General features: G+C 41.6%; 1 protein-coding gene across 7 annotated transcripts in view; it reads left to right on the top strand.

The window, feature by feature from the left end:
• PBRM1 (polybromo 1) overlaps positions 1–14,428 on the top strand; it is a 76,662-nt gene that overhangs the window by 5,802 nt on the left and 56,432 nt on the right. For 6 of the 7 annotated variants that reach the window (XR_014788502.1, XR_014788501.1, XM_084839749.1 and 3 more), the window contains exons 2-8: positions 2,160–2,315; positions 5,377–5,474; positions 6,896–7,043; positions 7,366–7,509; positions 8,468–8,584; positions 11,724–11,792; positions 14,044–14,142. Coding sequence is in view for 5 of the 7 variants with exons in the window: in XM_084839749.1 (XP_084695875.1) it covers positions 2,175–2,315; positions 5,377–5,474; positions 6,896–7,043; positions 7,366–7,509; positions 8,468–8,584; positions 11,724–11,792; positions 14,044–14,142 (816 nt within the window). In the remaining 2 variants the exon portion in view is untranslated. The remainder of the gene's footprint in view (positions 1–2,159; positions 2,316–5,376; positions 5,475–6,895; positions 7,044–7,365; positions 7,510–8,467; positions 8,585–11,723; positions 11,793–14,043; positions 14,143–14,428) is intronic. The other variant, XM_084839746.1, reaches the window with a different exon arrangement.

The following is a 14,428-nucleotide window of genomic DNA, read 5'->3' as shown; positions in this document are numbered from 1 at the left end:
ATAGCCGAAGCTCTCTGGTTGGTTCATAACAAACGTCCTTACTGTGTGACACAGCATTCTCATGTTATGCAATTTCTCCATCCCAAGCACATATAATTGGGCCTCTCTGGTGGACCCGGGGAACTTGCAGTGTGATTACATTATGGGCAGGTTCGCACATTCACAGAGGGAAAATAAGCCATGGCGGCTTATTTTCCCTCCCCGTGCGTCCCAGTCCCAAACTGCCTAATTAGTATAATTATCCTCACTGGGCACAGGTTGTTGTGAGGTCTGAACCTGGCTGGGGTGGATGGCTGGGGTGGTTTACTGACCACCCAGCAACCCTAGAACAAGCCATGGGTTTCAGGGTGGTTTGCAAACCATCCCAGCCAGCCACCCTCCCTGGGTTTGGATGTCACAACAACCCAGGCCCGGCAAGTGTAATTATGTTAATTAGATGGCTTGCAACCGACATGGCGGGGAAGAAAATAAGTCACCATAGCTTATTTGCCCTTCGTGATCGTGTGACCCTGGTCTATGTCATGTGGTAAGCAAACATGTTACTTGAAGGTATGAAAAATGAATTACCATGCTGGTGTCATTTCTGGAGACATTTCTGTGGCTGGTATAATGTGTAATAACGTCAGTCCATTAACTAGGGTAATCAAAAGCTCCAATGTTGTTAAGCTTGTCTTCTCAAAATCTTGAGATAGTTTTCTGCAAGCAGTAATGTTGTATGAGCAGACTTCTGCTTATGCAATGGGACCTTCTCCTCTTCTGTGCATCCCCCACCCCATGTTCTCTGGAGGGTCCTCCACACCTCTGAAGCAGATTGAGAGTGTGCAGGGGTCTGTAAGATGGAGGGCAAATTGCCCCCCTCCCCATTCCGCAGACAGAAACAGTTCCATTGGCAGAAGGAGTTAATTGGATACCACTCATGGTTAGCTAGAAAACAAATTATTTCCAAACAATATTTTTGAATTTATTTTAATTTTTCCGATGTTTTGACACTTTGCAGCAGGTTTGCACAAGTTCTTGTTTTCCAAGCCATACAGTGTTCCATTCATGTACTGTGGCTTTGAACAATCCCCCCTCCTCCTGTTTTTGCTGCTTGGACCTTCAAAAATAGGTGGACCATCAATTGCCTGACAGACTGAAATACACCATAATCAGCAACTTTTAAAAAAATATCCTGAACAGAAGTGCATTGGGGACACTTCTGTGTGAGCAACTTCTATTTTAGTGTAAATTGCTCACACTTTGTGCAAATGGTAGTTGTTTAGAAATACGTTGTTTGCACCAATAATTGAGATTGTATAGGTTTGTCAGATTTTCTTGGATCATTTGTAATTGGGTGGTTATCTTTCAGTCAGAATTGATATTAATGAGATTGGATCACTGACCAAGAAAAGAGAGCTTTGGTTGTGGCTACCCTATATTTTAAAGTTGTATACCAGTTTGGACATAATTTGGGGGCAAAAGGCAATTCATAAATATTTAAATAAACAAATAAAATGAGTTATTGGGACCATGCTCATCCTTACTTTTCCCAGGTGCTTGTGGCCATAAAAAAAACAATTTTCTAGCCTTGTCTGAACTGTGAACCAATGTTAAATAAAAAAAGCAAGTAAAACAGATTAAATGTTATCTATGCTGCTACTTCGATATGCATATCAGCCATGTATGTGTGATAAGATTTCTTATAGGAATAGGAACACTATAAGTTCATCAGGATCGGAGCTTTCACATTTGTCTTAACTGTAATGCACATTTCATTGTTATGTTTTTGTCATCCATGTGCTTGGATAGTACAGTGATGGCCTGGCATTAAAAAAAACACACACATCCTAATATAGATTGCTTATCGAGGAACTGTGCAGAATGTTGGGCAACGTTTTAGCTGTGTACTGTCAAAACATTCCTGTAAACCAGAGGTGGGGAACTTGTAGGCTAAAACATCTGAAGGGACACAACTTCCATCAGTCTTCGCCAGTATAGCCCATGGTGAGGGATCATGGGAGTTGTAGGCCAAAACATCTGGAGGGCCACAAGTTGCCCACCCCTGCTGTAAACTATTTCGACTATATAGAATTCAAAAGAACTGCAGATTTAATATCTTGTTGTCTTCTGAGATCTTGGATAGAAATCCTTAAGTTTAAGAGCATTTTTCTTTATTATAGAAGAAGTTGGATTCCATGGGCTCCAAGCGGCGAAGGGCTACCTCTCCATCCAGTAGTGCCAGTGGGGGAGATTTTGATGATGGTCACCATGCCACAAACACACCAGGCCCAAGTCGAAAGAGGAGAAGACTTTCCAACCTCCCAACAGTCGATCCTGTAAGTACTTTTTAAGGTTTAAGCTTCTAGGCTACTGTCCAATGTATTAGCCTTGAGTAATGTAACTTGCAAGGAAAAGGTGAGACTGTAGCTCAGTGTTCTAAAAAGGAGTTCTTGAGGTTGTTAAGCTTGCTTCCAGAATGTTTACATTAGGGTTATATGCTACATACCTACTGGGGAATACTGAAGCAGTGTTGGAATTGCTACAGGTATGTTTTATATTACAACTTGCCTGAGGAAAGGTGAATTACAACTCTTTCAAAACTCACAGAACTGACTTTCTACAGGGTAAGGATTAGAGATGTGCATCGATCACAAGATTCGGTGCTTTGGAAAACGGACTGATTTGGCTCGGACCAATTCGGAGCCCATCTGCTTTGACTCGGAAATCCGAGGCTTCATGCCTCCCGTTGACTATCATGAGAGATTTTAAAAATGGGTATAACTTTTGTCTTTGTCAAAACTGGATGACAGTTGCAGGCATGGTAGCCCCTTAGGAACTTGCTAAACTTCTGAAAAATAGGTACATTGGCGGCAGGGGGTGTGTGTGTTGTGCTGTGTGCATTTATATTTTGACTTCTGAAAAAAAGGAACTGCCAATATCCTTTTTATTTCTTGGCAGAACTGGATGAAATTTGCAGGGATAGTTACCCTTTTCGAGAAGATCAAGCCTCCCATGTTTGAGATGAATAGATAGAGGGATGTTTGTGCAAGAGCGGCCTTTACATTTTGAGGGTATCCAAAACACAATGTGTTTATCTCCTTATGTTCCTTGTGGACCAGTGTTCTGAAAATGACAGACAGCCTAGAAGTGGCCCTAAATAAGAAACCTGCAATTTTTCAGAAGTATAAGTGCAGCAGAAGTTCTCAATCAGAGGAGGGATGAGTGATTCACTTCCTCTTCTCTTCACCTGTGGTTTTTTGGGCAATATGTATGAAAATGGCACACATCATAGAGGTATCCCTGGGCAAGAAAATGGCAGTGTTTCAGAAGGATAGGTGCAGGGGTGAGGAAGTTAGGATGATTCCAAATCAATTTGAGGTTTTAACTAAAATAGTGATGCATGGCGGGTTTGGAGAGAGGGATTTTTCAATGCAGGAAAATGTCAGAGAACGATTGATTTAATAACTGAGAAATGGAAAGAAAAGGATTTTGAAATCATGAACAAACAGAATTTGAAGTCATTCCACCCTGAACCCAACACCAAACCACTGACTTCCTGCTTGGCTTGCTTGCTACAGAACAAGTTAGCAACTGAGAAATGGAAGAGCAGACACACAGTTTTATGTAACTCGGACCCCTCCCTAAAGCACGGTGATTGGAAAGCCCCTGGTAAAATGTGTTCTAGGATTCGAAGATGGATCCATCAGTCACTCCCTTTCTCTCCCCTCATCAGTGTTTAGAGAAACTAAAATAAAATACACTATTTTTGGAGACAGAATGTCTGCATTTCTAAAGCTTGAACCACACCAAGAAACATCATGTGGGTCCAGCTTTGGGTCGGGGCACTTCGGAGGGAAGCCAACTTAACGTCAGAAAGTACCAGAAACAATCTGGAGAGCCCAATACAGCTTGGGCTTTACCCTAATCCAATGCACATCCCAAGGATTGTCTTGATATGCTCTTGCTTGGGTGTTCCTTTAGCAAAGAAATTGTGTTTATATATAAATTGAAATAGAGAGTTAAAATGTCCAGGGACGAACAAAACTTCATTGGCTTCTTTTGTGGCTGTCATCAGATTCATTGAGAAAGAGGTTATGGAATAACTCTGCCCACTTCTGCTTTCTAGTCTAGCCAGGGTTTCATGGATTTTTATCAACCCAGCCACAGCCGAAAGCTAAAGTAGTGAGGTAGCTAAGAGTATGTGCTATAAGCCAGGAAGTCCCTAGTTGAAATATCAGCTCAGGTATGAATTCACGAGATACCATTAATCCAGGCTGTTGTCTTCCCTCCTCACCTTCTCATCTCTAATATAGGGAATGTAATGCTTCTTTTCCATACAGGGCTGTCATGAGGATACTGAAAATGTATGTGAAACATGTTGAGCACTAAGAAAAAAGCACTGTATAAATACTAATGCTACAGTTACTCCTTATGTCCCTGCCTGATCTCTGCAATCATTAAAAGGAGCATTTCTGAGGGTGCCACAGGCTCTGGAGGTTCGCCTGAGGAACACTTATAGTACAGCGTGTAGTGTTGCAGCACCTACACTCCGGAACACTTTGTTGTTGTTGTTGTTGTTCAGTCGTGTCCGACTCTTCATGACCCCATGGACCATAGCACGCCAGGCCTTCCTGTCCTGCACTCTCTCCCGGAGCGTGCTCATGACATTCCAGGTTCCTAAACAATATTGTTCTTTACAGCATCGGATTTTCTTTTCACCACCAGACACATCCACAGCTGAGTGTCCTTTCGGCTTTGGCCCAGTCGCTTCACTCTTTCTGGCGCTACTTGGAAATACCCTCTGCTCTTCCCCAGTAGTATATTGGACACCTTCCGACCTGAGGGGCTTATCTTCTGGCGTCATATCTTTTAGCCTTGTGATACGTTCCATGGGGTTTTCTTGGCAAGACTACTGGAGTGGGTTGCCATTTCCTTCTCCAATGGACCACATTTTGTCAGAACTCTCTGCCATGACCTGTCCGTCTTGGGTGGCCCTGCACGGCATAGCTTATGGCTTCACTGAGTTACGCAAGCCCCTTTGCCACAACAAGGCAGTGATCCATGAAGGGGCCAGAACACTTTACCAATTGATATTAGACAGGCCCCCACACTCTGACATTCAGATGTCTTCTTAAAACTCATCTCTTTACAGAGGCTTTCCCTAAAGTGTGACCCAGCCAGCTGTGGTTTGTAGCACACAGTAGCGTGTGCAGGGTTCTTTTTGCTGATTAATTGTATTTTGATGTTTTTATTGTTCTATTTATTGTTGCTTTTATGCCATTGTATTTTATGTTAACCGCTTTGATACTTTTGTGGAATGTGGTATGTAAATCTGAATAACAAATAAATGAAATAAAATAATTGAGTAGTAAATGTATTGTTGCATTTGCATTTTAGATTGCTGTATGCCATGAATTATACAATACAATCAGAGATTATAAAGATGAACAAGGGAGGCTACTGTGTGAGCTTTTCATTAGGGCCCCCAAGCGAAGGTAAGTGTGTGACATTGATAAGAAATCTAAGGTAAGGCCCCTATTGTTGCAATTAATATGATGTATACAATGCAGCGCAAGAATGCCTACACCAGGGAAATTGTCTACCCCAGCCTTCTACTGCATCCCCCTGCCATACATTCCAAGCCTTTTCTGAGGGTCCTCTAAATCTCAGGAAAATATTTGGGAGGTGACAGGGGTCTGCAATGGGGAGCAGGGGTGACGAAGCACTCTTGTGTTTGTGCTGCATTTCGTATGACCCAATAGTCCAGTTCGCACATAACCGTGGTAAATTGTGGGTTAATTAACCCACCATTTACCATGGCACATGCCACCATCATTTTGACCAATCAGAGGTTGCGCAGTGACTTGTGAATCCAGATACCATGAGTTCATCGTGGGTTAAACTAGTTAGCTAACAACTAACTGTTTAACCCACGATTAACCCATTGAACTGTAATGACAAACTGTCCGTTTAGAAACTGATGGGTTGTCATGCACAAGTGGGGATGAGCCAGTGTGCTGCCTGCCTCGTGCCTACCTCTTCTGCTTTTACCGCACAACCCATGATTGGCTCCTTCATAAGTCGCTGAGCATGATGTGTGAACTCGGACCGCTGGGCCGATTAGGGACTTGTGGGGTAAAAGCAAAGAGGGTGTGCTGCAGGCAGTGCACCCGCTCATGTATGATAGTTTTTTAACTGTTGGGTTGTCATTATGTGCGAACGGGCCCATAGCGCCTGGGCTCACTTGTCGTGGAGCAACCTCCAGTAGGAGGTTGCATATTTAGAATGGAAGCAGCACGCAGCCCTGGCAAATTGTGGGTTAACTGCTATGTGAGAACCGGGTCAATGTGTTTTCAAATCACTCTTTTTGAAGTGTGAATTTTAAAAATTTAACATATGATTATTTGTTATGTTTTAGCACATGATACAGCAAAATGCTTAAATCTTTGTGCCATGTATTTCAAACTTCCCAATTAAAGGGATTAACATTTTTTTCTTGACATTACAATATTTGTTCAAGGGTTGAGACCCCAAAATGGCAATGGTCTAATGGTCTCCTGCTAGCATGACAGGATTTCCCCCCTCTCTCCTTCCCCCTGCAGCCCTCAGTGCTGCCCAAAAATCTGTTCCAGAGGGTTTCCCAGCCTTCCGGAGCAGATTTTGAGGGTGTGTGGGGTGCGGTAGGGGGAATTGCCCCCTCAAAGTTCCCTCTGTCAGCAGAACAACCACATTGTATACAAGCCATAGTGAACAACATTACCCTCAAGGAGCCAATAGATAAAAAGTAGGTTATTGTGACCACATTCATGGGAATGATACATTTGCAAGTTATAATATATAAAATCTTTCATATTGTTAGGTACTGTAAGTTTTGCTTATACTCGTTGCCTTTTCAATGCCTTTGTTATTACAACAGAAATCAGCCAGATTACTATGAAGTGGTTTCTCAGCCGATCGATTTAATGAAAATCCAACAGAAGCTAAAAATGGAAGAATATGATGATGTGAATGTGCTAACTGCTGACTTCCAGCTGCTATTTAATAATGCGAAGTCCTATTATAAGGTGACAAAATCTTTTGATTTAAAAACCATCCTTTGCATATTCTGTCAGTGGGTTGTGTTTGAATTAAGTACAAAACCGGGGAGGATCTCACCTATCTGCATTGTTTGTAGTATTGCTGACTAATGCTTATTCACAATTACGCTGTCATATTCTTACAGGGAGCTCTCATTTGTAATGTAACTTTAATTGAATTGTCCTTTCATTTACATCTAGTTATTTCTGGGCAACTTCATCAGTTTTATTTCTAACTGGCAAGATGTTAAAAACGATGGATTGAAACGATTATTTATTAACAACCATGTCCTTTGGCTCTTTTACGCAGCCAGACTCTCCTGAATATAAGGCTGCCTGCAAACTGTGGGATTTATATATTCGCACAAAAAATGAGTTTGTTCAGAAGGGAGATGCTGAGGATGATGATGATGATGATGAGGGCCATGACAATCAAGGGACAATTTCTGAAATAGTAAGTGTAAGGTTTGCCAATCACTTATAAACATGTCAAGTACCTTCTTGCAGCCCATGCCCCACTTGCAGCTAAGCCTGTGACCTAATAATGGCCTGGATCGCATGTAACGACAACCCAGAGTATGGGTTGAGTATGGGCTGTCGTTGAATTGTGGGTTGTTGTTATGTGCAAACCCTGCACAGTGGTTTAACTACGGATTGTTAACCATGAACATCCCAGGAAGAGAACTCATGGTTTGCTGTTGGGTTGTGAACTCTGGGTTCTTTGCAGTTAACAACCCACAGTTAAACCATAATGCGGGGTTCACACGTAACGGCAACCCACGATTCAACAATAGCCCATACTCAACCCATACTCTCAGTTGTTACGTGCAAACCAAGTCAAGGTGTAACTGAAATAATCCCTAATTCTTTCCCTGTTTGTCCCTGCTTCCCTCCCCTTCTGTTGTTTCCCATATGGCAGTTTTTAGATTGTAAACTCCTTGGTATAGGGACTTGTCCTCTTATATTCATTAAAGTGGTGTGCACACTGATGGCACTGTTAAGTTGTCCACAAAAGTGGCAGATGAAATATGTTTTTTTTTAATTTCTGAAATGTGTACCACTCTCCAAAGGCCAATCAGGCATTCCCAGGTTGCCTGCATACACACACACACACACACACACAAATATATTGGCAAATAGTTCTTATGAGAGCACACAGCAGAACTAAAAATATTAGAAGTCATTTATTTGCAAATATCAGTAGTAACAGATTCCTAATCCTGGTAGCATATGTTGTAAACTATTTTATTCATTCCAAAATTTGTATCCCCACCAGACTAGGTATTAGCAGATTAATTACTGTTTTTCCTTACTTTATAAAACGGGAAAACTTATTTTTAACAGCCAATTCCAGAAAACCCAACAACAACCCAGTTCCTCAAAATCACTTTACAATATCATTTTTGTGCCAGTCTTCTCCAGGTTATTTAAAAGAAATTCTTGAACAGCTTCTTGAAGCAGTAGCTGTAGCCACAAACCCAACAGGCCGCCTCATTAGTGAGCTTTTTCAGAAGCTTCCCTCTAAAGTGGTGAGTAACAATGCTGATCTTTGAATGTAAATCAAAGGTTTTCCTCATGCAGCATAAGTATTTGGACTGCACAGTGAAGTCCATGAAGCTTATATACTTAATAAATGCTGGTTGTAAGGTAGTCTATGACTCAAAGCATAACTTACTTTAAAGGTGTAGCTAGCAGTTACGTATTTCCCTCTTTTTACTCTAGAGTTAGTGCAGGAGCCCCAATCCAGAACCCTAGTTTTGGGGGGGCTGGTGGGGGGGGTTTAACCTCCTCCCCTGCAGTCCTGATCCAGATCAGGACCCACACACCTGCAATCCATCTTTCCAAATAGCGATCCATCAATATATCCATCACTATTTGGCAATGCATATTGCAGGTGTGGGGGCCCCAGTCGGGGCTACAGTGTGTGTGGGGGGTGGAACGTTAAAGGCCTCCACCCCCCCCCCCCAACTAGGGTCCTGATCTGGTTTGGGGGCCCTTCCCTAGAGCAGGGGTAGGCAACCTGGTGCCCTCCATATGTTTAGAACTACAACTCTCACAGCCCAACCATAAGCCTTGCTGACTGAGGCTTATGGGAGTTGTAGTCAAAAACATCAGGAGGGCACCAGGTTGCATAGCCCTGTTCTAGAGTAAAAAAGAAAAAAAAAGTGTTGCATGTAAAGTGTGCTGAGTGAACAAAACCAGTGTAATACACAAGCATATAATACGAGTGGAAGGAATCATTCTTGTACAAAGGCTGTACATATCAAGTAGAGTAACTTGCAAGAAAGTTTTATTGGGACCTCCAAGTAAAGGTATTGAGGGCTGAGATTAAAAAGCATATACAGACAACGGTTTATAACTTCTCTATACCACCCAATAGCTGAAGCTCTCTGGGCAGTTCACAAAAACTCTTTGTTTTTAAATACTTCATGTTGTCCAGGAACTGTTACTTACCCATGTAGTGTTTCAGATTGACTGGGTTCACACAACACGACAACCGATACTCAAGGTTGAGTCAGCCCTGTAGCCAGGGTGGCACAAATGGGTACACAGGCGCCCCCAGAGCTGTTAGGACTTTTTTGGAAACTTACCTTTTTAATCTGTGACATGACAGACAGTAACATCCTCCATTTAAAAAGTGATGGCTTGTTTAAGGACAGGAACAATTTAAAAATAGGACTATCTGAAAAATTCAGTGAATAAGGCAGGGGGAGTGCACAACAAAAGCCTCATCTGGAAGGGCCCCCAAAGGTCTGCTCACTCAAGACTTTCCCTGATTCAGGGTGTTTTTTTCATGTGCACAGTCATCGTATAATTACTTAAGTGTTCCTGAAAAAAGAGACTGTATAGTAACGTGAGCCTTGAAGAGTTAAATATTGGAACTTCGTATTATGGGTTAGAGTTAGACTCCACCCCTTCGGCTTGTGTGGTGCTCAGTTGTGTTTTCTACCCAGCTAGCAATAAATAAGTTTGTTTGCCTGAAGCAAGAAGTATGAGTTTGTTTATTCTGCATTTATTATGATGAGCAGAGCAGGATTGGGTGGTTATTGCTAAAGGGTGAAATGAGTTAACTTAAACTGATCTGGAAAAATCTCCACCCTAAGTTACCCTTTACTCTTTTAAAGCGCTCACTATACTCACAATCATAGTGGCTATTTTTTCTTCTTTTTCTTGAGTACTTGATGGCAAAAGATGAAAACAGCCCTAGAGGAATAGAAACACTGCTGTGCACACTACGGCTGGCTGGCCATTTTTATAAGTCTATGAAAGGATGTCTGTTTTGCAGTTAATATTTTACAAAGTTAACGACTCAGTCTCACTGACTTCAACAAGACAGTTATGCATATTGTTCTCAGTACCACTCTACCTAAATGCTTGACTACGGTTGCACTGTAATGTGCTCTTACTCTGTTTCTAAACCTGTTGTTTTGTATTGGTGTTGTTGTGATACAATATTAGACACTGAATTTTTGAGAAAACAAGCTCCGCACTAGTTTTTAACTTCTTAGTGATAGCATGAACTATTTTGCTTGTTTTACACCTTTTGGTATCCCCTTGTTCACTGTATCCTTGACATTGTTTTTTCTTATGAAGCAAAAAAATATGCCAGTCATTTAGTTCCTGGTGGTCATACTAAAGTTAACTTGACCTTTACATAACCCATTATGTAAGTTAACACACTCTGCATGGAGGAAGAGTGAGGGGGAATGTCTTTCCCTTCCCCTGGCTTGGCCCTCACACCCTCTCCACCAGTGTGTGTGTGTGAGGGGATATTTGCTGGTGCTATGCGCCTCCCCCCCCCCCCATGTCCTACCTAGAAATGTGGCTGCCCCACATAACAAGCAATACTGGCTACAGGGCTCGGTTGAGTGTGGGTTATTGAACTGTGGGTTGTTGTGTTGTGTGAACCCAGCTATGCTAACAAACCATGGTTTGTTAATCATGAACAACCCATGAAAAGAACCCATGGATTGGTTTGCACAAGCTGCGGCATCCACGGGCGCCATCCTGAATATTCAACCCCCGCCCATTGGTTATCGTGTCATGTAAACCCAGCTAGTGGGGGTTATGTGAGGGTTAAACAACCCTAGAATGGCCTGTTTTAGGGTTATGCAAGGGTTGTTCAACTCTCACATAATCCCTCTGGCCAGGTTTGTGCCACATGGTCAGGGGTTGATTCAGGATGGTGCCTGCACGTGCTGCAGTTTGTAATAGTTTAAATAAGCCATGAAGAGCGACAGCATGTCATGCGAACAGCCCCAGAATTTGTTGGGTTGTGAACTGTGGGCTGTTTGTGTTTAACAAACTATGGTTTGTTAGTGCAACTAGGTTCTGACAACACAACAACCCAGGGTTCAGCAATAACCCCCTGGTTCAACGACAACCCACGCTCAGCACATAGTCAACCTTGAAAATGGCCCATTGTGTTGTGTGAATCCAGCCTGCTCCATGTTCAGGAACATGCCTTTCTTACAGTGCAAATCCTAAGCATGTTTTCTCAAAAGTAAGTCCTACTAAGTTCAGTCGTGTGTATTTTCTAGTTAGTGTCTTTAGGATTGTAGCCTTAGTTGGGAAACTTGTGTTCGAACTGGCAATAGGAGAATTGGTAGATCATGGTTACGCTTATTTCAAGCAGAATCACTTGGGTATGTTATCTTTGTTTTTCAGCAATATCCTGACTATTATGCAATAATCAAAGAGCCCATAGATCTGAAGACTATTGCCCAGCGAATACAGGTGCAGTATAACTTTTGGGGGCATCGCCTTGAATACAACTTACCTAAAATTGGTTCAGAGATTTTAAAACCAAATATTTATAGTAATGTGACCTTTAAAGCAAAGCTGTGCTTTTCAAGAGGCAAATGTCTGCTTACGTTGATGATAGCACTGCAGCGTGTCGCTTTACATGTGCATTTGGGGATTTGTTTGAAATTGTTGATTTGTATCTGTGGTGGTGATTTATCGGAGATCAGGTGGGCTGGTATAGACTTATCAGTCTGGGCTAAATGAACTATGTTTTATTTAAGCTGAGAATAAGTGTTGTGCCTGTGTACTTCTCTCTCTTTTCCTTTCACACAGTTTGCTGGCTTTGGTATTTTTGTCATGGTTTGTTTAAATTACTGTGTCCCATGTCATCTGAATTGGGAATCTGTGTTTTAATTTTGGTTTGCTAACCATAGTTTCTGGTTCAAATGTATTGGGAAACCGTGATAGAAGCCCTAAAGCCAGTGTGTGTGGGGGTGGGGTGCAGTATGACTCTCATTTTCTTCTTCAATAAACTGTGGGTTATTAAGCCAAGATCATTACATCTGAGCTTCTCCTAGTGTGTTAGGACAATTCATTTAGATTCCTTATAGTATCCAGCTTTTTTAACAATTCAGAATAATTTGTTTGGCATTTTCATAGTTTTCTAATTAAGAGGGCAGCATGTGATCTGTGGAGCAGCTTTCTGTGGCTTGTTGCTTCATCTAGCAGTAGCTGTTTATAGCCACCAGTCTAAGGGTTGGTTCACATGCAGTGATCTCCTACACAGATACTGTTTCTTTATCTTCTTTGAAATGAGAAATGAAAGTGTGTTCTTGCATGTGATGATATGGTTTTCCTATGCAGTAGCACTATGCATATCACAAATCAACATATATGAAGCAACCCAAAGATTGGGAAAATTCTTACAGTCTACTCCAAAACTCCCTGAATATTTGACATTAAATACTGAAGTTGCTACATGGGTGTAAAGAGGTGCCTGAATCAGGGCTGAGATTCACCTAAATCATGATGTGTTCCTAGGGAGGTAGTGGTATCTAGGGAGGTAGTGGGCTCTCCCACAGTGGAGGCATTCAAGATGAGGCTGGACAGCCACCTGTCAGGGATGCTTTTACTGAGATTCCTGCATTGAGCAGTGGGTTGGATTTGATGATCTTATAGGCCCCTTCCAACCCTACTATTCTATGATTCTATGAAATTATACTGAAGTAGAAAAAGATGCTGGTTCTAGAGTTACTAGTTATTGCAACCTATAACTATCATAAGTGGGACCTGCAACAAAACATTGCAGTGAGGAGTGTGCCAGTTTGCTGTTCCAGTCAGTGAGCCTTGCCCCCCTCCATGATACTCCATTCCATTTTCCTTCTGAGTTTAAAGATGTGAGATGGGAGCTGAATGTGTAGATCGAGCCTTTGTTAAATATCTTAACTGAAAAGATACATTCCTTTGGAATTAACTTGCAAGATTTTATAGCAGTAGTCTATTGAATACTATTATTTGAACTCCTAGCTGGCTTTTACTGAGAAACCCATGCTGGCATATTCCATATTCTGAGTGGAAAGTGGGAGAGCGAAAGGGCAGGCAGTATATGCAGCTCAGATTGTGCCTATCTGGTGGTTTATCCTCTAGTTGTTTGTGGGGGGACGGGGAGATGGAGCTAAGGTAGAAAAGCTCCTTTTTTCCTTTTTTAATAGAAGGGACTAGCTGAGGTGTGTGTAATTTGGGGTTCATCTGTTGGCCAAATCTGGCCTACAGGTTAACAGTTTTACTGTTCACTGCGTTATGGTATTTCTATAAAGAACACACTTGGAAATCTGTAGTGATTTTTCTCCTGCCCCCTTGCCTGTGAAGTTGAGATTTGTATAAATTTTTTTTGCACAGATCTCTTCTCAATTTATGGTGTCAGTTTATATTTTAAAACTTTAACTTTATACATTATACTTCATTTCATTAGATGTGACTTATTCACAGTCTTCATGCTTTAATAGCTCTTACACAAAAATTTTTGTTGTTCAGTCGTTAAGCCGTGTCCGACTCTTCGTGACCCCTTGGACCATAGCACACCAGGCCTTCCTGTCCTGCGCTCTCTCCCGGAGTGTGCTCAAGTTCATATTCATTGCATCGGTGATGCTATCTAGCCATCTCATCCTCTGCCGTCCCTTCTCCTTTTGCCTTCAATCTTTCAACAAACCTTCAATTTTTATTTTATCTGTTTTGTTTATAGAATGGAAATTATAAAAGTATTCATGCAATGGCCAAGGACATAGATCTGTTAGTTAAGAATGCCAAAACCTACAATGAACCTGGATCTCAAGTATTCAAGGTTAGTTAAAGATTACAAAAAAAAAAAAAAAGAGTTTAATTTCTTGTATCATGGCCACATCAAGCAATAACTGCCAAGGTAGATAACTTTTAAAAAATAGATCCTTCATTGCAACCTTGTTGTCCTTGTTGCTCAGGGGATTTAGAGGCTGGTAATGTATGTCTTATTGTATTGCAATTTCTATTTGCATATTAGGAGAGAAGTGATTGTCTCTGCCAGGAAACTTACATAAAATGGATTGTGCCTTTATTATCCATCTTACTGTTTAGCCGACACCATTCCTGAA

This window comes from Heloderma suspectum, chromosome 2 (genome assembly GCF_057233095.1).
Source record: "Heloderma suspectum isolate Gila_16-S chromosome 2, 16-S_ref, whole genome shotgun sequence".
Classification (NCBI taxonomy): Eukaryota; Metazoa; Chordata; class Lepidosauria; order Squamata; family Helodermatidae; genus Heloderma; species Heloderma suspectum.
Note: the sequence above shows the minus strand (reverse complement) of the source record. Positions and strands in the feature narration are given on the sequence as shown.